At 39.6% G+C, this 22,793-nt stretch overlaps 2 protein-coding genes across 2 annotated transcripts; both read right to left on the reverse strand.

Moving 5' to 3' along the window:
• Positions 1-4,493: 4,493 nt before the first annotated feature.
• LOC146701471 (B-cell receptor CD22-like) lies at positions 4,494-8,380 on the reverse strand. Its single transcript, XM_085468875.1, has 7 exons — positions 8,318-8,380; positions 7,967-8,034; positions 7,143-7,526; positions 5,328-5,633; positions 4,980-5,240; positions 4,687-4,768; positions 4,494-4,575 (listed from the first exon to the last, which is right to left on the reverse strand). The coding sequence occupies exons 2-7, from the start codon at positions 8,007-8,009 to the stop codon at positions 4,494-4,496; spliced, it is 1,158 nt and encodes a 385-aa protein (XP_085325001.1). The 5' UTR covers positions 8,010-8,034; positions 8,318-8,380.
• Positions 8,381-12,802: 4,422 nt separating this feature from the next.
• LOC146701472 (B-cell receptor CD22-like) lies at positions 12,803-20,363 on the reverse strand. Its single transcript, XM_085467800.1, has 7 exons — positions 20,305-20,363; positions 19,910-19,958; positions 19,353-19,736; positions 17,558-17,863; positions 17,213-17,470; positions 16,929-17,019; positions 12,803-13,490 (listed from the first exon to the last, which is right to left on the reverse strand). Exons 2-7 carry the CDS (start codon positions 19,956-19,958, stop codon positions 13,241-13,243), a joined length of 1,338 nt encoding a protein of 445 aa, XP_085323926.1. The 5' UTR covers positions 20,305-20,363; the 3' UTR covers positions 12,803-13,240.
• Between the last annotated feature and the right edge of the window lie 2,430 nt (positions 20,364-22,793).

Genomic DNA, 22,793 nt, shown 5'->3' on the forward strand with positions numbered 1-22,793 from the left:
ATTTGTTCAACTGCACACTCATTTACTCTGCACTTCTCTTCTGCTCTCAGTCTTGCACACTTACTTGCACACTCAGTAGATACAATGAGAGTTCATACTCTCTGGGCCTTCACGTCTCGGCGTTACGCTGTTGCACACGTTGATCTGTGAATGCACTAAATCCTGCTTCTGTGTGCTGTCCTGCACTGAGACTAAAGAAGGTCTCTGCTTTGGTTTCATCATAATGAACATCTTCATTTTCTGCTGTTCTGACTGCTTCTTAAAAAAGACACACTCTGTGAAATCACACAGACCAAACACATCAAACAAGCCCTGTGCTGCAGCCAGAGATCAGGCTGACAGTGATTACCACAATAGACAATGAGGAGCTGGAGAAAAACTGTATTCCACCTTATTTTGTTTGTTTCTTCATCAGTTAATAATTATGCAACGAGTTGATACCATCTAAATAACCACTACAATGTGTGACAGTCGGCATATATCAGTAACGTGGTCAAACACAGAAACTAGCTCCGTGCGGTTGCAAACAAAAAAGGAAGTACAGACAGAGAACCTGCTACTTAAGAAGATGCAATCTTGCTTTAGTTGCAAAGCTGTTATAGGCCTGATGTGATGATACCAAATACAACACTGCAACAACAGTTTTGTCCTTTCTGCAAATATCCTGTAATAGACAACACAAGATAATTACTTATCACAGTCAAACAACCTTTTTACTAACTTAAGTTAATTCCAAACATGCATAACAGCTTACAGAATACATATAACTCTCAGTATGAATGTCACATTATATCTGTAGACATCAAATATGCAGGTATTGTTAAGCTATGAGCAGTCACAGCACCACCACAGGAGCGATGCGGTAAATGGCCTGTATTTGTATAGCGCTTTTCTAGTCCCTAAGGACCCCAAAGCGCTTTACACAACCAGTCATCCACACACTGGTGATGGCAAGCTACATTGTAGCCACAGCCACCTTGGGGCGGACTGACAGAGGTGAGGCTGCCGGAACCTGGCGCCAACGGGCCCTCTGACCACCACCAGTAGGCGCAATGGGTGAAGTGTCTTGCCCAAGGACACAACGACTGAGACTGTCAAGCCGGTGCTTGAACCAGCAACCTTCCGATTACAAGGCGAACTCCCAACTCTTGAGCCACGATCGCCTCGGTGACACTCAGAGATGTTACAAAGGAATCCAGTGTTACTGCACAGCCCAACACACAACATTTGAGGTGAATAAATACAAAAAGGCATTTTATATTTTAGTTGCATGTCAAGAGCAGTAAATAAATATCTGAAAAAATAATAAATGTGCTTCATCTTCATTCTAGGAGAGTTTAAGACATTTGTACGAAAAAATATGTTTCGTTAGGGAAAGACATATTTCAGTCTATCATTTTTCAGGTGTTTTTATTTGTCATATTTAGTTTTTGACATTAAAGTTTCCAAAATATAACTTGAGTATTTCTTAGTTTTAAACTCGTCAGTTAGTCGACAAAGACATTAGTCGCCAGCAACATCCCTACAGAAAAACTAGTTAAAAGAATTGATAATGATTTATATAAAATGATTAATTTATTTGGGATTTAGACCCTTGTTACGCCCCCCCCCCCCATGGCGGAGGCAAAGGTAGGAAGGAGACAGCAACACTGGACAACCACAATCAATGAAGGAGGAAGACCACAGAGCAGTTAGGTATCAGGCAGAATTTAATGGTTGGACAGTCAATCTTAACAACAGAGAAAAGGTGGGGGGGGAGCAGGACTGGGCGGTTGATCCAAATCAAAGAAAGTAATAAAACAAAAAGAGGTCGGTAGCTTCCAGGGCCTAGCCTAACTGAAAGAAAAATGCAAAACAAAACAAAAGGCCTACCTAGCTACTCGATAAAAGTCAGTGAAAACATACAAGGGTGGCATCAACCGCATAACCTAGTGTGTCTAACAGAGTAAAATCTACAACCAATGTATAGGGTACCCCGGCTTACCTGTCCAGCCTCCCACCACACACAACATACAGAAGCCTGTTCGCAAATGTTTGTCGAAGCAGAAGCCAGCAGCCCCCAGCTGGCCAGGGAGCGGCTCATTTGTAGTGTTCCTTGGAGTGTGATTGGCCAACTGAGCCCAGTCCAGCCAATAGACACCTGCCAATCAACTTCGAACTGGCCAATCAGAGGAGGCCTGACGCCTGAAAGATGAATAGAACACAAAACAGAGCACAAAAGCAAAGCCACACCCCTTGGCACGTAACACCCTGATGACCCATCATGTTAGAATGGAATACCAGAGATTGAACACGACCCCCTGAAGGCTAGAAGCTGGCGGGGATGAATTTGAAGGCTGAAGCTTGGATGGAGCTCTGAGGTGTCTGTGAAGTGGAGATGGGGAGGTGGTGTGTTGCACAAAGAGAGAATGACAGAGAGCACAAATGTAGAGCACACAAAGTGGTGGCTGATTGGCTCAAATAAGAATATGCTTGGACTAGAGTATAACTGTGTCAGTATAAGAAACAGGTAGTGATGTAAAGAGAAAAGCAGCCTAACACCCATGAAAGAGGGCAGATGAGTGATCACAGATCTTGTTGGACTTCTCTGCCCTCAGCTGTGGGCTTCTATTTATCCTATGCATCAAGCTAAACATTTATGGCTTCATTGAGCACTCAGGGAACTGTTGCATTCTTCAGAGCTTTTACTAATGTACCTTTTGTAGTACTTTCATTCTTTTGAAATGATTGCTTGGAGTAAAAGCTCCACTCCAGCCATTACATGGTTTTTCTGCTATTCCATTAGATGACGGGCCTTGACATGACCAGACCAGGAATACAAATATTTGTTGATACAAAGATTCAATTACTTAAAAGAAATGACTATGACTGGTGTTATAGCTACGTATGGCATTTGCAGGGAGTTTATAGATTAGCTGAACAGACCAAAGGGGGTGCTGCTGCCACTGTCACAAGTAATGGACTGGTTAGACTAAGAACGCAGACTCAGAGGATTAAGTTCAGTGTGTTTATTCACAGTGAAGCAACAACAGAATGTGACAACAGAATGATTTCCAATTAATGATTCCAGGGCTCCAGTTCAGACAGGACCACAGGAAGTCTCTCTCTCAGTAACTCACTCTGAAGTGTTGACAGAAAAGTCCAGACAGGAGAGATAAAGAGAAAATGGTTAAGTCAGCATGGGACGACTGCAGGATCACAAGGAGACCATTCACATACAAGTGACTTTGCACTGTTAACAGATTCTGAGGTTGTAGAGCTAGATCATCAGTGTAATTAAAATCACCTACCAAAGGGATTTGGTTTAATTTTGCAACAATGTATTAAAACAGATCAAAGAATTCATTCAGAAAGTCATCACAGGTGGATAATACTACAGCAAACTGGACTTTCATGGTTAACTTTGAAGGAATGAAATGAGCTCAGAGTAAATGTATCATAACTGAAGTTGTACTTGTAAATCACTGCTATTCCCCCAATGCAGCCTGAACACTTCAGGGCATTACAAATGTTCTTTTGTGTAGTCCACAAAGGGGGCAGCAGAAGCTGTTATTCAATAGTCAAGTCAAGTCAAGTCAAGTCATCTTTATTTATATAGCACATTTAAAAGACATCAAGTGTCGGCCAAAGTGCTGAACAGAGGGATAATATAATAAAAGAATTGAAATAGAAAGAAAACATTTTAAAAAAGAATTGTAAGACATGTAAGAGTATATAGCATATAATGTACATGCAAATATGCACATACATATACAAAACTGTACACATTCACACACAAGCACACATATGTGAATATAACGTATATACACATACAACACCATCCATAATATAAGAGACCAAATAGACAGAATAAAAAAAAAGATATCAAAGAGATCTGAAAGCCTTGGAAAATAAGTAGGTCTTGAGAATCGATTTAAAGACTTCCAAGGATGAAGAGAATTTTATGAAGGGGGGAAGACTATTCCAGAGTCTCGGGGCGGCAATGGAGAAAGCCCTGTCCTCTCTAGATTTGAGCTGGGAGCGTGGAACTGATAAAACCATCTGACTGGAGGAGAGCAGAGATCGAGTGGGTAAGTGCAGGCTAAGAAGATCTGAAATGTAACCTGGAGCCAAACCATGGAGAGCTTTAAAAACAAATAGTAAAACCTTAAAATTGATTCTGTAGTAATAGCAAGAACACAGCTGTACCTGTAATAGAGTGTAAAATTGCGTGCATCTCCACACATTATGCTGGATCAGTCTTACAGAAGTGTGGTGTTAGATCAATATTCATGGATACACTATAAAAAAATAAGATGGTCAGGCTGAAGCAGCCCCTGTTTAACAGACTCAGGGCAGCGAAGGAATGATATGAAATTATCCACAAAGTAAATGTTTCGATTTCTGCAACAGCATCTCTACATTCAAAGTAAAATGGTCATGCACAACTGTTGAAAGTCACTGAATGGAATTAAGTGATAATTGAAGGTGGAGTTTTTCCTCCTGTGGAAACTTTAGTTGATGTGTTGTGATGTGACTCTGTTCATCTGACAGCTTTCAGTATCTGGTTTGTTGGAGCGTCTTGATCTGAACCAGCTGAAGGGAAAAAACAGAATCAAATCAAAGAAACCAGAAAGACTGAATTATGTTGTTTTACGATGAGTTAGTTGGTTTCAAATGCGTGTGTCACAGAAACATTTGTCTCACCACTCAAATAAGATCAGTGTGCTCATGAGCATTATGATTCCAACAGTCTTCACTATAGTGTAGACACCAACCAGGTTTCCACCTGTAATGCAGAAAACAGTAAATAAGATTGTTTTAGGTGAAAAAATAGTTTTCAAGTCTAACAGATGAACAACCACATGTTGCAGGATACATTACAAGATTTGAACTTCATGAAGCTAAATTTGCTTCCTTTTCAACTCACTTTTAAGAAATACCTCAAAAAATGATTAAAAAATAAATTAAAAAAACAGCTAAATGCTGAGTAACTTTACCTCCAACAGTCAAGTCAATCTCTGCTGATGTCTGATTACCCAGATCATTAGTGGCCACACAGTAATAAACTCCTCCATCTGTTACATTGAAGCTGTAAATCTCTCCTTCAGATACTTTCACAGCTCCATCTCTGCTCTTCTTGAACCAGGTGAAGTTGCTGACTGGAGGTTTGGCTCTGCTGGAGCAGGTCAGGTTCACCCAGCTGCCTGCTGACACCAAACCTGATGGACTGATGGATGCTGAGGTGTCTTTAGGAGCATCTGGACAAATAAAAGAGAGAAAGTGATATCCCATATACCATGGTGTCCTGAAGGATTCAGTTCAACAACAAACTCTGATTGTCTTACATGAAACATTGAGAGTCTCTTCTGTCTCTGCTGTCTTGGTGTCTTTTCCTTGGTTCACAGGATATCTGGCAGAGCAGTTGATCTTCTTTCCATCATGTGTGTCTGACAGAGTGATGTTCTGCTGGATTTTAGTTGTAAAGCTTCCATCTGTGTTTTTCTCTATTTTGTTGTGAGAGTCTTGTTGGAGATTCCAGGTGAGTTGAGGAGGGGAGTGTGGACAGGGAGTGAGAGCTGAGCAGGTTATAGTGACAGACTCCTTCTCCTTCAGATCACCTGGGATTGTAATATCGGGCCTCCAAGGAGAATCTGTGGTTTCACATCACAAACGTATTAACACTAAAGCATACATGCAGTTTGAACAACTATGGATTCTCAGTTTTGTCAATATAAACAACAACTGACAGTCAAATCGATTAAACCTGAAACATCACTGGTTAAAAGTGAGACATTTGATGTTTTTTCTTAATATCGACACATTTTGAAGACCATTTCTGCACCAAGAATTTCAAATTGTTCGTCTATAATGAAAAGAAAAAACATATCTACAAGAGGAACCACACACACAGCTGCTTTCTCTGGGCATGTTTGCAAAAAAATGAAATTTGGGTTGTTGTTACATTTACAAGAGTCCAAAGTGAAATTTGAACAAAATACTTTTATGTTTCCACGGTGAACTGAATTAAATCATCGACGATCTGCATGAAATTCAACAACTTAAAACTAGTTAATTGTATTCTTGTTGAGATGACATGATACAATTGAGTAGGAGTGGTTAGTTGCCTGAACTTGTGATGTTACAAGATCACGTGAGATTTCCAACCACAGGAAAATCACTGGGGTTATGAGAGGCAGAAAAGCGTACACACTCCACATGTCTGCTGTTGCTATTGGTAAATGGACTGATTCTTATGTAGCATTTTTCTACTCTCCCAGACCATAAAGCGCTTTATACAACATGCCACACAAGCACTTTCTCAATGCTTTTAAGTGCTTTCAAACTAACATTCACACCTATTCATACTACGATGGATGCATCGGACAGCAATTTAGTATTTTGCCCAAGGATTTTTGGCATGCAGACTGGTGGAGCCAAAGGTTAAACCAGCAACCTTCCAATCAGCAGACGACCTGCTCTACCTCCTGAACTACAGCCACCCATATTGTGGCTTAAAGCTCAATAACTGGCAGAGCAGCCAGTCTGAGCGGCCTGTCATAGACCTGTCGAGGACAAAGACGTAAAGAAAATTCTGTTTCAACCTTGTTGGCTTTAAGTAAATGATTCTAAATTGCCCATAGGTGTGAGTGTGAGTAGGAATGGTTATCTGTCTCCTTGCAACAGACTGGTGACCTGTGCAGGATGTGCTCCACCTCTCGCCCGATGACAGCTGAAATAAATCCCTGCCCCTTTGGATATCTGATGAGGAAAGGAGGAAAAGGACGGATGGAGTGACAGGTATGTTCTAAATCCATTAAATTGGAGGAAATCTGGGTATGTATTATTGGGCCTCCAAGAAGAATCTGTGGTTTCATATCACAAACATATTAACACTAAAGAACAGTATATTACATACATGCAGTTTGAACTGCTGTGCATTCTCAGTTTGCTGAAGTAAACTAAAACTGACGTAGAAATGAATTAAATCTGAAAAAACATCTTCTTAAAAAAAATTACAATAAATTTTCTCTTCTTTATCTCATATTATGTTCTTTTATAAATGATTTGTAAATGTCTGCATTCATTAAAGAGAGTGAGTATCAGAACAAAGGTTTGTATTATTTTTTTGATATAAATGGATTAAAAACTTCAGTCTTTACCTGTGACTGTTATTTGAAGAGGATCACACTGAGCTGTTGCCTTGAATGTTTCACTCTCTACTCTGAAGAAGTATTTGTTTGTGTATGTGGTGGTTAAATTAGTAAACAGAGTGGTGCAGTCTCCCTGACTCAGGTTTCCAGTAATACTCATTGGATAGATGCTAACTGCTCCACTACTGTTGTAGATCACATTGTTTGCCTCGTTGGTAAATTCGGGATTATTTTTAATCCACACTCCAAAAATTTCACTTTTGCTGTTAAATTTCTGTTCTTCTTTGGGTCTGAACCTACATGGGATTTGCAAACAAGATCCACTCAGTGCTTCCAGCTGCTTTGGTGCAGTTATGAAAAGGTCTGCTTTATAGGAATAACCAGCCAAAGCACCTGTAAATACAATTTAATGATTAATCCATTCACATATCAGTATTAAACAAAATAACTACATGTTTTTCTACTCCCAAACAAAACTCTCATCTCTGATTAAACTATTTGCTACACTTTAGTTAGCGTGAAATTTTTTTTTGCATATTTCCATTTTAAATTAAACATTTAGCTGATATTCCAGAGATAGTAGGAACATTTCCACCACCATCTGCTGTTTGGATGTAAGATGGAAATCTTCATAATCAGAGTTTCAAAAACTGTCTAGTGTAATGCTTGAAAGTGCCACCAAAGTTTTTTGTTCCTTAGGTGTTAACATTTTGTACAAAAACATTTTAATTTAAAGTCAGTACAAAAAGTAGGTCTATGTTCACTCTGTTAGTAAATGAAGTTTACGTTGTAAAATAACTCCAATAATGACTTTGAAATACTGAAATACTCACCTGAAACAAACAGGACAATCAGTAACATGCTGACTGTCTCCATGTTCACACACAGACTACTCTACTGCCTGGATTAAAAAAAGACAATTTCATGTACGGAGCTCTAACACTGTACTTAATATTTTTAAAGCTGTTTTATCATAAAAATGTTCCTTCTTCATTTATACAGATCTTGTTTTTATTTTCTTGTAGGATTTTGCTTTGAAACATGGTGAAATATAAAAAATGTAACACAAAGCAGTTCATATAAAACTTGAACATCAGTAAGTAAGATTACTTTACATGTGCCTGTCAGTGCAATGAAAGAAAAGTAAAAAGTTATTGAATAAAAGCAATAAAATGTTTCCTTACCAAACAATCCCAAGTGTAGAATTATTGTTTTGCAGTTTTAGAAGAATTACAGTGGACCGTGTCGCCCAGCTGATGTTGGAAAGAAGGAAGTACAGAAAGAGAACTTGTTTAAGAAAGTGCAATAAAGTCAGTTTATCACAAAGCTGCTGGAGGCGTCACTCGATGCCTCTGACAAAAACTCTTCAGTTCTGCTTTTCTACAAGTAGGCTACTTACATTTACATGTATCTTTTAGCAAATCTGCAGTGACTGCATCAGCACTAAAATTAATCACAAAGTGTGGGAAAGAGCACAGTAACACTACAATTTGGTTGTTGAGCAGCAACACCAGGCATTTGATTTCTGGCACATAAGTTTAGTTGTGGAAAAATCTTATTTTATATCTGAGCTCAATAAATGTTAAGCCATTTTTAATTTAGCCATGTTGTAATGAGGCCACAAATGTAAATTTGGATTTGGGAAATATTAATTATTATGATACATGATAAATATAAACTATTAAATCCCCCCATCTAATGAACTAACATGTATCTATAGATATAGATACATGTATAGATACACTAAATGACAAATACTTTCTAATTTTACTGGTCAAAATGCAAAACCCTAATCAGTCCATCTAGTAGATTATTTAATAAAACATTATGGTACAAATATTACAAATTGTTCATCTGAATTAGTTTATTCCCAAAATCAGATCTCAGTGAATACACGTGCTGGCTTGCTGTCGTAATGATCGTTTAAGTGGTCCAGTCTACTTAAGATCAAAGTGGGCCATATGTGGCCTGTGAGGTAAAATGAATTTGACACACCTGATGTAGAGTTCTTCATGGAATTGGTTTCCATGTTCAAGGAGCTTCATGGGTTCATCACCAAGCACAATGCAAAGCATAGACTACAGTGGCATAAAGCACACCAGCACTGGACTCAGTGCAATGGAGACGTGTTCACTGGAGTGATGACCTTTGACGTTTACCAGGATTTGCTCATTCAGTGCTGTTCTGCTTGTCTTGTGGCCTGTTGATATCCAGCTTTAATAGTAGTTGTTAATGGAAGATCGTTGAGCTAACAGGTGCTTTACAGTCAGGGTGGAAACTGGTCTTCTGCTCAATCACACGTCTCACATGTGTTACACGTCACGCATGTCATTGGTTCTGCTATTATAGTACAGATACAGTGACTTAAAATGGACAGCAGATCTGTGATGGGCCCTTAGCTGGGCCTTGGCTGGTCTTTGAACTTAATAACATCTCTTCTAGTGACATCAAAGAACAACTCAGTCTGAAACTAAGAACATGTATTCTTCAGTGTGATCTATGTGTACAGTACAGTTGTAAATTTTATAAAGTTTCAATTCACACGTATCCATAAAAGACCCAAAGTTCTTCACAAAGAAAAAACAAAAACAGGTTATTGGAGTATTTTATAGATTTAGTGACAATTAAAGCCTAAAATACTCTTTTCATAAACACTACAAAGAACATTTGTGACACTCACAGTGCAGCTCTGGTGAAGCCTACTTCTTACTTATTCAATTTGATTGATCGGCCAGGAAGCCAAGAACCCACGCATGCACTGGTTTATGACTAAAGAATTACGGCAGATCTTTCAAAAATTGCACGAACAATGGAAGACCTGCATCTAATTTATTATGAAATTGTAGCTCTACACATAGCCATTTGAGAAAGAAATACTTTGGTTCCTCTATTGCGTAGTGTTTTCTTGAGATTGCAGAATAAAATGAAAGAGAATTACAATAAAACATATGAACTAAATGCTCCCAATGTCAGAAAAAAGTAGTAATGAAACACCCAGAAGACTAAAACAATGTAAAAGTAGAGTCAGTCTTGTCCTTCCTGATTATGTTCAGCAAAAGAGGAAGTCACTGTGACAGTCTAAATCTTCACGCTTAAATATTTGTTTTTTCTGTCACTCACTCAAAGCTTGTAAGTTTAACCTTAGAAATTTAAGGACAACTAAACAGCAGGTACAGACAGAGTACACGCTGTTTAGGAAAGTGCAGTTTTCTTGCATGCAAAGTAAAATATGTTCTTATAAATTAAGAACATACGAACAAGAAATTCAGTTGCTCTGTGACAGATTCACAGCCTCTGTCTCACGCTATCTCTCCCTATTCTAGCTTTGATAGGCTGCACTGCCCAGCTGGCTGCATTTATAAAATCAAACTTCCAGTGTTAAAGCTGAAGAGAAAAATTTCAATCTTTGTGTGTACATCAGCTTCAGTACTAACCAGTGTCACAGCAAAGCATTTACTGTGGTATTATGTGGTTGGTTTGATCTACCATATCTATGTTTTCCATCCTGCAGTGTTTTGCTTAATGATATGCTTTTAGCTTCTATATTAAGTCATTACAATTTTATTTATACAGTGTCAAATCACAAAAAACAGTCGCCTCAAGATACTTTACATTGTAAGGTAGATCCTAAATTAATACATACAGAGAAAAACCAAAATAATAATTTAACCCCCTATGAGCAAACACATTTGAGAGAGTCTGATACTGTCACGGTTCTGGGTCCGTTGGACCCAGTATTTTCAGTTTTTTATGTTTTGGTTCACTTTTGCATCATGGATTATTCTTTGTTTCTCTGGTACCTTGTGTTTCAGTTATCTTGGTGTTTTGGATTGTTTCTCATTCTCTTGTTGTGATTATTATTATTATTATTATTATTATTATTATTATTAGTTTCATGTTTCTATTATCCATGTTTTAGGAATGGTGGTTTCATGTATAGTTCAGTTCCATGTTTCATTTTCTGTCTCTGTGTTGAGTCCATGTCTCTGAGTTGTGATTCATGTTTCCTGTTTTATTGTGAAAGTCTTTGTCTTATGTTAGTGTGTGCAGCTTTGTTCCCCATGTCTCGTTAGCCCTGATCTCTCCCAGCTGTGTCTCCCTTCTGTGGCCCATTTCCTCATTACTACCCTGTGTATTTAAGCCCTGTGTTTTCGTCGTACCCACAGATTATGCCTGTGTGTCCTTGGTCTCAGTGTTCCATCCTCACTTCATGTTTGTTTTCCTGCCAGCAATAAAGCTGAGGTTTTTGAGTTACATTCCGTTTTCCGAGTCCTGCATTTGGATCCTCATCTCTGCCTGCCCGCACACAGAGCCCTGACAGATACATTTATTAACAAAGTGCTCAATTTTTACATACTGAAATTATATTTCAAACAGCACCAGGCCATAAAAGGGTTAATCATCAGTAAATGTATAAGCTGTAACTTAAGATCAGCAAACAATATGTGTTTCATTGCAATGCAAATGATCACACCAAAGCTTTGAAGGAACTACATTCAGTTCACATGTACATACTCTGCAAACAAGTTAGGCATCAGTACTCGAGTAAAATTAGAAATGTAAAATTAGAAATGTATATCACATGAAGCAGATTTTGAAGGAAGTGATGAAAAAAGTAGAAGTTACTCTGCTCTTACAAGAGCAGCACCCAGATGTTTTGATGTGATTGCCCTACATGGCTAAGCTGAAGGACAACAAAGAGTCACTGCTGAACACAAAAAATGTCCATTAAAAAAATTTCCACTCACAATATGAATGTCAATATTACAAAAATCAGTGTAGCCAGTGTATTTAAACCCTCAGTTTCCACCAGTTCCTTGTCGTGTCATTGTAGATATTATGTTGTCGTTCCCACATGTTGTCAGTTGTTCAGCCAGCCATTCAGTCTTTCAGTCAGTCAGTCCTGTCGTTCCTGCTCTGTTCTTTCACTCGCTCCAGTAAAACATCATCATTCTACACCGTGAATCCAGTGTTTGGGTCATCTCTTCCTCGCCTCCACACACAACCTCTGACACAGTCATAAATCTTAAAAGGCTGTACCTACAACCAGATCAAAGTTTTCCATGCTGTTGGTTTAAATCTCAACACATTCGTGCATAAACTATGTGACCACATTGAAATGTCCAAAGACAAAAAAGCACCATCACCACCCTCAATCAGTAAATAAACTGTTATTATAGTAAGTTGTATTCATAAAACCCACAGATCCTTTACCCAGAAAACTGGCACCACACCCAGCTTCCATAAATCATTGCTCTGCTAGTCAAAAGGCAGATACACCACTCCTTTACAACACACACCAAATCATTCCACAAAAATTCCATCTTTGTCCTTCATCTTTCAGTGTACCAAGGTATATGCAGCAACCAATTACTTTACGTGTGTCTGCAACCAAACCTCCTCGTTTTCACTCCCAGCACTGGACAGTCTTGCGTCAGTTGTTCTCAATAGGTCACATGATAGGGTGAGGCAGGGTCTCTTTGACTGTTATAAGTAATTACCTAGCAGTGTCCAACATTTGAAACATGGAGAGTTTGAAGACAAAATAAATTTCTTACCCACTTATTTAGATAAGAAAAAGACATCCAGCACTTCACATCACAAAATACGGAGTAAACCTTCAGCACAAATTATATTAAATATCACACAAAAACACTTTAAATTAAGTAAACATATTTTATTGAACACAAATTTACATGTTTTGATGCCAGCTTGCCTGCAGCCATTTAAATTACCTGTGACAAACTTTTTCATTTCAACATGTCTACAATGTAAATAATAAATCATTCAAGAGCACACACAACATGCAAATACTGTATGAGCACGATGAAAGCTAAAATAAGTTTGTAAGTGGAGGTTTCTAGTCATCTGCAGAAATGTCTCAACTGTCATGTAAAGTAGTTCCTTATTGGAGTGCTGCAACATCTATTTACACGTATTTAAGAAAAATCTAAACAAAAAAGTCGACTGAAAACAGCCGTGTGAGATTAAAGCTGAACATAAAAAGCTGCAGGATTTTGTTTAAGTAACTACTTAAGAACAACACTAAACCGGAAAAATGACATTTGTATGTGCAGGTTCTGTGTGTGTTTCTTTAATACACTGTGTTAATGTAATGTTACTTTTTTCTTCACCTGAGTGTAGAGTTCCTCTTGGCCGTGAGCGCACTCTGTGTTTTCGTGCTTTTTGACTTTCACCTGTGTGTACACCGTATCCTGCTGCTGTCCTCTGTACTGCACTGAGTCAGTGGATGCTTCATATCTCAGCACAGAGAAGTTGATCTCTCCATAATGGATGTTTTCTTCTTCTCCTTCTGATTTACTTGCTGGCTCTTCACTCACGTTTCTGGGGTTCCTGCTTGAAAATCAAATAGCCAAAATGAATAGAGTATCTTTCTGCTATTACAAACGCTGTGTAAACAATCTTGGTATCAAAATATAGCTAAACCTTGTAAACCTTGTTCATGAGCTGTTTAAGTATCAGAGTCAGAGTCAGAGACACTTTATTTATCCCCAAGGGGCAGTTAAGATAGATGATACCTTGCCGACCGTACATACAATACACAAACATCACACTGGCAAGACAGGTCAGGCTAGGTAGCACTGGCCACATGAGCAGCGACCTGGAACCAAAACAATGGAAAATGCACAACATGAGGAAAGACGAGGAGAAAAAAGAACTCCGCCCAGACTGAGCTCCAACGAGGAGATCAGTTTGAGAACAGAAAAAAAGCCCACCTCAGCACATAGCACATAAATCATCACATCTCACAACATAGAAGACATAAGCTTCGAAGGCATTTGGAGGGGGTGGGGGGGTAAGTGTAGGTCTGTGTCAGAGTACATGCATATGTGTGCGTGTGTGTGTCTGTTCCGTGTTCAGCCGAGAGAAAGTGTCCCTTCACTTGGTTGGGAAAAAGTCAACAATCTTCGGTCGACGCAGGTAGCCTTGAAGGAGGAGGGAGAGAGTCACAACATAGTCTTGTTATCTAAGGAAGAACTTTGTTATTCCCGTCAGCTTTTGCCTTGAGCATCCAGCTGGCACCAGGGGGGCCGCATGAGATGGAGATGGTAGTTGTTTTGGTTAGTGCGAAGAAACTGCTTCCAATTTTACAGTTGGTCTAATGTCTTTCACTGGTCACCAGGTCTCTCAGATCCTGTTGTTCTTCTCCAAGATCTTATCCATATTGCAAAGCCGTGAACTTCTTGAAGATCTTCCCATATGGTGTTCAATAAACACAGTCTGAGTACTCACAGCTTGCACATCGTCAATCATGTCGGCCAGCCTAATGCAGGTTTTGAATAGCTGTAACTAGGGATGGGTATCGTTTAGGTTTTATCCGATACCGGTGCCAAACCGGTACTTTTGAAACGGTGCCGGTGCTTAAACGGTGCTCAAACCGGTGCTTAAAGAATGGAGAACACAAAATTGGTCCAAAAACCTCTCATGTTCAGCTGTTTTTTTGTAAAAAGATAACAATGTTAGCCTTTTCTGCAGCTATGGGGCATATATGGTATCACTCTTGGCTGGAAGCAGTGCTTAAACAATGGAAAAAACACCAACTTTGTCCAAAAACCTCTCATGTTTAACTGTTTTCCACTTTTTCTTTGGTCATTTTAGCCTTTTTGGCGAGGGTGAAGGGAGTATCTGCCATCAAACAAGAAGACATCTGCATGTAGCTACGACGGTGTTTGCTAGTTCACCTTACATGCATTAATATAATAACGTGGTTAGCCTACTCAACGTAAATTACACATGAACAACATTAAGATACTCACGCAGAGAAGAACGGCTGCTGCTGCATCATCATCCTCATCATTTCTGCTACACTGGCAGGGCTAGGGGCCAGGACTCTCCTCTTCGTGTTTTTGGGGATGTTGCTAACTCCGGGTCTGATAACAGGCACCACACCCGTAGTAGATGTGCTCGGTGTGAGGTCTCGCAGCAAGCTATCAAATACAGCGCATTTCTTGGCTTTTAAAAAAAACCGCTATGCGTCGCCAGGTGTTTCATCGGATTCGAAGTGTTACCTCCTTTGACAGTATCACAGTATCAGCTTAAAGCACTTGTTGCTGCTGAGTTTGCATATTTTGCTGTGAAGTACAGCCAGACTTTTGACCGCTTGCCTTGGGCATTTTTAATCTGTAGCTCTGCTCTAAAAGAACGTACGTACCTGGACCCGCCTACTATCCTCGGAAACGTAAAATGATTGGCTAGAATCGAAAGTGTATCACAGCTCAGGAAAAAAAAAGCACTGAAATAAAGCACCGAAATGTGCGCTGCTTTTCGGTCTGGTTACTACCGTTTATGTCAGAACCGGTGCCATCATGGCACCGGACACCGGTACCCATCCCTAGCTGTAACTGCTTTCTTTGTTCTTCGATAAGCCACGTCTGAGCCAGCTCTGATCAGCCAGAACTCTGTTATCATCTTTCCGAATGGTAGATGTCATTCAGTGTCCTCTATCACGGGTGTCACCAGGCACGCGACACAATCGGGTATCCGGCAGCAAACGACTCTGAAGAACAATTGGGCTCTCCTGAGTAGGGATGGGTATCCTTTAGGTTTTATCCGATACCGGTGCAAAACTGGTACTTTTGAAACGGTGCCGGTGCTTAAACGGTGCTCGAACCTGTGCTTAAACAATGGACAACACAAACTTTGTCCTAAAACCTCTCGTGTTTAGCAGTTTTTTTTGTAAAAAGATAACAATGTTAGTCTTCTCTGCAGCTATAGGGCATATATGGTATCACTCTTGGCTGGAAGCAGTGCTTAAACATTGGAAAAACACCAACTTTGTCCAAAAACCTCTCATGTTTAACTGTTTTCCACTTTTTCTTTGGTCATTTTAGCCTTTTTGGCGAGGGTGAAGGGAGTATCTGCCATCAAACAAGAAGTCAGCCGCATGTAGCTATGATGATGTTTGCTAGTTCACCTTACATGCATTAATGTAATAACGTGGTCAGCGTACTCAACGTAAATTACACACGAATAACATTAAGCTACTCACGCAGAGAAGAACGGCTGCTGCTGCCATCATCATCCTCATCATTTCTGCTACACTGGCAGGGCTAGGGGCCAGGACTATACTCTTCGGGTTTTTGGGGGATGTTGCTAACTCCGGGTCCGATAACAGGCACCACACCCGCAGTAGATGTGTACGGTGCTCGGTCTTGCAGCAAGCTATCAAATACGATGCATTTCTTGGCTTTTAAAAAAACACTATGCGTCACCAGGTGTTTCATCAGATTCGAGGTGTTACCTCCTTTGCACAGTATCACAGTATCACCTTAAAGCACTTGTTGCAGGCTGCTGAGTTTGCATCTTTTGCTGTGAAGTACAGCCAGACTTCTGACCGCTTCGCCTTGGGCGTTTTTAATCTGTAGCTCTGCTCTAAAAGAACGTACGTACCTGGGCCAGCCTACTATCCTCGGAAAGGTAAAATGATTGGCTAGAATCCAAAGTGTATGACATCTCAGGGGAAAAAAAGCACAGAAATAAAGCACCGAAATGTGCGCAGCTTTTCGGTCTGGTTACTACCGTTTATGTCATGGCACCGGGCACCGGTACCCATCCCTACTCCTGAGCCCAGGCTTTTCGTCTAGAGTAGAGTGCCAATATCCATTGAGGAACCAGTTGATCAGATCCACAATTCTTTGGGTTTTAGAGAACAAGACTGAGAAACTCTGAGGGTTAGAGTTAGACGAGATTAGACAAGGATATAGAAGCCAAGCAGGAAAGATAAGGGAGGGAGCGGGTGAGAGATCATATTTTCTGCTGTAATGTAATATTTACCAAACAAAGATAATCAGGCAGACGAGTAAGATGAACCCAAGGATTCCTCCAAGAATTAGCCATGTTGGGAAGGAGCTACCATTCTGCTCTCCTGAAAAACAAGATCAATAAGAAAAAACATTTCAGTTAAAGAGTTAAACAGAAGCCATATACGGATTCATTTTATATTTTGTATAGCTCTGTTTAGAAAAAAAGAAATAAACAAAGAGAAGACAACAGTAGATAAGATGAAGAAAAATTGGATAAGAACATGCAACACATTAGTGGTTTCGACCTAAATTTACCTCCAACAGTCACGTCAATCTCTGCTGATGTCTGATTACCCAGATCATTAGTGGCCACACAGTAATAAACTCCTCCATCTGTTACATTGAAGCTGTAAATCTCTCCTTCAGATACTTTCACAGCTCCATCTCTGCTCTTCTTGAACCAGGTGAAGTTGCTGACTGGTTTGGCTCTGCTGGAGCAGGTCAGGTTCACCCAGCTGCCTGCTGACACCAAACCTGATGGACTGATGGATGCTGAGGTGTCTTTAGGAGCATCTGGAGAAATAAAAGAGAGAAAGTGATATCCCATATACCATGGTGTCCTGAAGGATTCAGTTCAACAACAAACTCTGATTGTCTTACATGAAACACTGAGAGTCTCGTCTGTCTTTGCTGTCTTGGTGTCGTTTTCTTGGTTCACAGGATATCTGGCAGAGCAGCTGATCTTCTTTCCATCATGTGTGTCTGACAGAGTGATGTTCTGCTGGATTTTAGTTGTAAAGCTTCCATCTGTGTTTTGCTCCATTTTGTTGTGAGAGTCTTGTTGGAGATTCCAGGTGAGTTGAGGAGGGGAGTGTGGACAGGGAGTGAGAGCTGAGCAGGTTATAGTGACAGACTCCTTCTCCTTCAGATCACCTGGGATTGTAATATTGGGCCTCCAAGGAGAATCTGTGGTTTCACATCAAAAACGTATTAACACTAAAGCATACATGCAGTTTGAACTACTATGGATTCTCAGTTTTGTCAATATAAACAACAACTGACAGTCAAATCGATTAAACCTGAAACATCACTGGTTAAAAGTGAGACATTTGATGTTTTTTCTTAATATGGACACATTTCTGCACCAAGAATTTCAAATTGTTCGTCTATAATGAAAAGAAAAAACATATCTACAAGAGGAACCACACACACAGCTGCTTTCTCTGGGCATGTTTGCAAAAAAATGAAATTTGGGTTGTTGTTACATTTACAAGAGTCCAAAGTGAAATTTGAACAAAATACTTTTATGTTTCCACGGTGAACTGAATTAAATCATCGACGATCTGCATGAAATTCAACAACTTAAAACTAGTTAATTGTATTCTTGTTGAGATGACATGATACAATTGAATAGGAGTGGTTAGTTGCCTGAACTTGTGATGTTACAAGATCACGTGAGATTTCCAACCACAGGAAAATCACTGGGGTTATGAGAGGCAGAAAAGCATACACACTCCACATGTCTGCTGTTGCTATTGGTAAATGGACTGATTCTTGTGTAGCATTTTTCTACTCTCCCAGACCATAAAGCGCTTTATACAACATGCCACACAAGCACTTTCTCAATGCTTTTAAGTGCTTTCAAACTAACATTCACACCTATTCCTACTACGATGGATGCATCGGACAGCAATTTTGCCCAAGGACTTTTGGCATGCAGACTGGTGGAGCCAAAGGTTGAACCAGCAACCTTCCAATCAGCAGACGACCTGCTCTACCTCCTGAACTACAGCCACCCATATTGTGGCTTAAAGCTCAATAACTGGCAGAGCAGCCAGTCTGAGCGGCCTGTCATAGACCTGTCGAGGACAAAGACGTAAAGAAAATTCTGTTTCAACCTTGTTGGCTTTAAGTAAATGATTCTAAATTGCCCATAGGTGTGAGTGTGAGTAGGAATGGTTATCTGTCTCCTTGCAACAGACTGGTGACCTGTGCAGGATGTGCTCCACCTCTCGCCCGATGACAGCTGAAATAAATCCCTGCCCCCTTGGATATCTGATGAGGAAAGGAGGAAAAGGACGGATGGAGTGACAGGTATGTTCTAAATCCATTAAATTGGAGGAAATCTGGGTATGTATTATTGGGCCTCCAAGAAGAATCTGTGGTTTCATATCACAAACATGTTAACACTAAAGAACAGTATATTACATACATGCAGTTTGAACTGCTGTGCATTCTCAGTTTGCTGAAGTAAACTAAAACTGACGTAGAAATGAATTAAATCTGAAAAAACATCTTCTTAAAAAAATTACAATAAATTTTCTCTTCTTTATCTCATATTATGTTCTTTTATAAATGATTTGTAAATGTCTGCATTCATTAAAGAGAGCGAGTATCAGAACAAAGGTTTATATTATTTTTTTGATATAAATGGATTAAAAACTTCAGTCTTTACCTCTGACTGTTATTTGAAGAGGATCATGTTGAGCTGTTGCCTTGAATGGTTCACTCTCTACTCTGAAGAAGTATGTGTTTGTGTAGTTTGTGGTTAAATTAGAAAACAGAGTGGTGCAGTCTCTCTGACTCAGGTTCCCAGTAATACTCATTGGATAGATGCTAACTGCTCCACTACCGTTGAAGATCACATTGTTTGGATTTTTGCCAAAGTCACCATTATTTTTAATCCACACTCCAAAGATTTTTCTTTTGCTGTTAAATTTCTGTTCGTCTTTGGGTCTGAAGTTACATGGGATTTGCAAACAAGATCCACTCAGTGCTTCCATCTGCTTTGGGGCAGTCATGTAGAGTGCTATCCACTGAGAATAATCAGCCAAAGCACCTGTAAATACAGTTTCATTATTAACAAGCTGCTGTTCATTGTTTGTAAACTGTAAACATTTTCAATCACAACACAAAGCGCTGGCTCTGTCTTTCAGGTTGTTTTAAAATGGGTGAAAGTTAAATTACAAATGAATCCAATAATGTCTTTGAATAACAGAACAATCAGCTCACCTGAAACAAAGAGAACAGTCAGTAAAATGCTGACTGTCACCATCTTCATCTGGATTCACAAAATACAAACAAACAATAAAATCAACAAAAAAGTGAATGATAATGATTTAGTTATTATTTATATCTGTGGTGCTGTGTGCTTTGAAAATAGCTGAAATATTAAAACAAGGTAAAATCACATGATGTGTCAGTCAGTTGACTGAAGGAAAAATAAGAAAAAGGTTAATTTATAAAGTTAATGAATACAATGAGTAAAATGTGTTTTACTGCAACATTAGGCAGTTTATAAGGAAGTTTATAAAGACGACATGCTCTTTAAGAAAGACAAGTTCAAAATAATAAATGTGTTTCAGTTTAGAAATTTAAGAAATAAAAGCAGTAAAATGTTTCTTTACCCCACATTACATCTGATGATTGTCTTATGAGTGAAACAAAGCAGCCTTCAGCAGAACTACTATAAACTGTAAAATACAAATGACCATCTGAGGAAGTACATGTAGAGACACCCACTGACTGTAGCGCTGCATAATGAAGTCTGTTTTCTGCCGCCTGCTTATTTCCTGTGAAAGAAGTCAGATGTTGCCCTTAAAGACATTTTTAACTTTTGGTCTGTCGAAGCCTCTGACCTTAACCTTACACAAGTGATTGAATCATTCTTAGTATGATATATATGTACAACCTGTGCTAACACAAATCATGATGATGGACTATGACAGACTGTATCTCTCTCGCTCTACACACACACGTTATCTGGACGTCCAGTATCAAGTGTTGCTTGCCTTTGACTGCTGGGCCCTGAGAGGCCATGCGTGTGCTGCTGGAGTGGTGATACTGGAAGATAGAAGTGGCAAAGCTGTGAGACCTGTTTATGTGATTCATTTATTAGTAGAAGCTTGGTAAAGGTTTTGAATTACATTTTCTCCTTCAAGCAATGGAAACTCCAAATTGAATTCAATGTAATTGTTCTGTGAGGTATTTGGCTACAGAGGATCCTTGTGGTGAATCATCAATCGTGTAGCACAGAGGTTCCCTGATGTTCCAACTTCTGGCTCGCTGATGTCATAAAATGTATGTTTTAGGTCATTTATATCAGGGAGGGTAAGAAATGTTGGTGAGATCAGTAACAGCATGCTGAGGCTGAACTCCTCCAACCTACGCGTGCCGCTGTGTCTCCAGCTCCTGGTTGAACCTTTCCAATGGACCTTTTAATTGGGACGTATTCAGAGGGAACATTTCTCTGTAACAACATTTGTTCAACTGCACACTCATTTACTCTGCACTTCTCTTCTGCTCTCAGTCTTGCACACTTACTTGCACACACAGTAGATACAATGAGAGTTCATACTCTCTGGACCTTCACGTCTCGGCGTTACGCTGTTGCACACGTTGATCTGTGAATGCACTAAATCCTGCTTCTGTGTGCTGTCCTGCACTGAGACTAAAGAAGGTCTCTGCTTTGGTTTCATCATAATGAACATCTTCATTTTCTGCTGTTCTGACTGCTTCTTAAAAAAGACACACTCTGTGAAATCACACAGACCAAACACATCAAACAAGCCCTGTGCTGCAGCCAGAGATCAGGCTGACAGTGATTACCACAATAGACAATGAGGAGCTGGAGGAAAACTGTATTCCACCTTATTTTGTTTGTTTCTTCATCAGTTAATAATTATGCAACGAGTTGATACCATCTGAATAACCACTACAATGTGTGACAGTCGGCATATATCAGTAACGTGGTCAAACACAGAAACTAGCTCCCTGCGGTTGCAAACAAAAAAGGAAGTACAGACAGAGAACCCGCTACTTAAGAAGATGCAATCTTACTTTAGTTGCAAAGCTGTTATAGGCCTGACGTGATGATACCAAATACAACACTGCAACAACAGTTTTGTCCTTTCTGCAAATATCCTGTAATAGACAACACTAGATAATTACTTATCACAGTCAAACAACCTTTTTACTAACTTAAGTTAATTCCAAACCTGCATTGCAGCTTACAGAATACATATAACTCTCAGTATGAATGTCACATTATATCTGTAGACATCAAATATGCAGGTATTGTTAAGCTATGAGCAGTCACAGCACCACCACAGGAGCGATGCAGTAAATGGCCTGTATTTGTATAGCGCTTTTCTAGTCCCTAAGGACCCCAAAGCGCTTTACACTACAGTCAGTCATCCACCCGTTCACACACACATTCACACACTGGTGATGGTAAGCTACATTGTAGCCACAGCCACCTTGGGGCGGACTGACAGAGGCGAGGCTGCCGGACACTGGCGCCAACGGGCCCTCTGACCACCACCAGTAGGCGCAATGGGTGAAGTGTCTTGCCCAAGGAACCAACGACTGAGACTGTCAAGCCGGTGCTTGAACCGGCAACCTTCCGATTACAAGGCGAACTCCCAACTCTTGAGCCACGATCGCCTCGGTGACACTCAGAGATGTTACAAAGGAATCCAGTGTTACTGCACAGCCCAACACACAACATTTGAGGTCAATAAATACAAAAAGGCATTTTATATTTTAGTTGCATGTCAAGAGCAGTAAATAAATAAATATCTGAAAAAAATAATAAATGTGCTTCATCTTCATTCTAGGAGAGTTTAAGACATTGTACGAAAAATATGTTTCGTTAGGGAAAGACATATTTCAGTCTATCATTTTTCAGGTGTTTTTATTTGTCATATTTAGTTTTTGACATTAAAGTTTCCAAAATATAACTTGAGTATTTCTTAGTTTTAAACTCGTCAGTTAGTCGACAAAGACATTAGTCGCCAGCAACATCCCTACAGAAAAACTAGTTAAAAGAATTGATAATGATTTATATAAAATGATTAATTTATTTGGGATTTAGACCCTGATGACCCATCATGTT

The sequence above is a fragment of the Copadichromis virginalis genome, linkage group LG9 (genome assembly GCF_057382275.1).
Source record: "Copadichromis virginalis isolate Kocher_CV1m ecotype Utaka linkage group LG9, C_Virginalis_male_GT1.1, whole genome shotgun sequence".
Lineage (NCBI taxonomy): Eukaryota > Metazoa > Chordata > Actinopteri > Cichliformes > Cichlidae > Copadichromis > Copadichromis virginalis.

Bases quoted from the DNA above. Each gene is read 5' to 3' on its own strand.
- LOC146701471 (XM_085468875.1), bottom strand. From the start codon at position 8,009: ATGGAGACAGTCAGCATGTTACTGATTGTCCTGTTTGTTTCAG. The intron at 7,527-7,966 runs GTGAGTATTTCA...TTGTATTTACAG, and splicing joins GATTGTCCTGTTTGTTTCAG to GTGCTTTGGCTGGTTATTCC. The intron at 4,769-4,979 runs GTAAAGTTACTC...TCTGCATTACAG, and splicing joins GATTGACTTGACTGTTGGAG to GTGGAAACCTGGTTGGTGTC.
- LOC146701472 (XM_085467800.1), bottom strand. From the start codon at position 19,958: ATGAAGATGGTGACAGTCAGCATTTTACTGACTGTTCTCTTTGTTTCA. The intron at 17,864-19,352 runs GTAAAGACTGAA...GTGAAACCACAG, and splicing joins TCTTCAAATAACAGTCAGAG to ATTCTCCTTGGAGGCCCAAT. The intron at 17,471-17,557 runs GTAAGACAATCA...TTATTTCTCCAG, and splicing joins CGAGACTCTCAGTGTTTCAT to ATGCTCCTAAAGACACCTCA.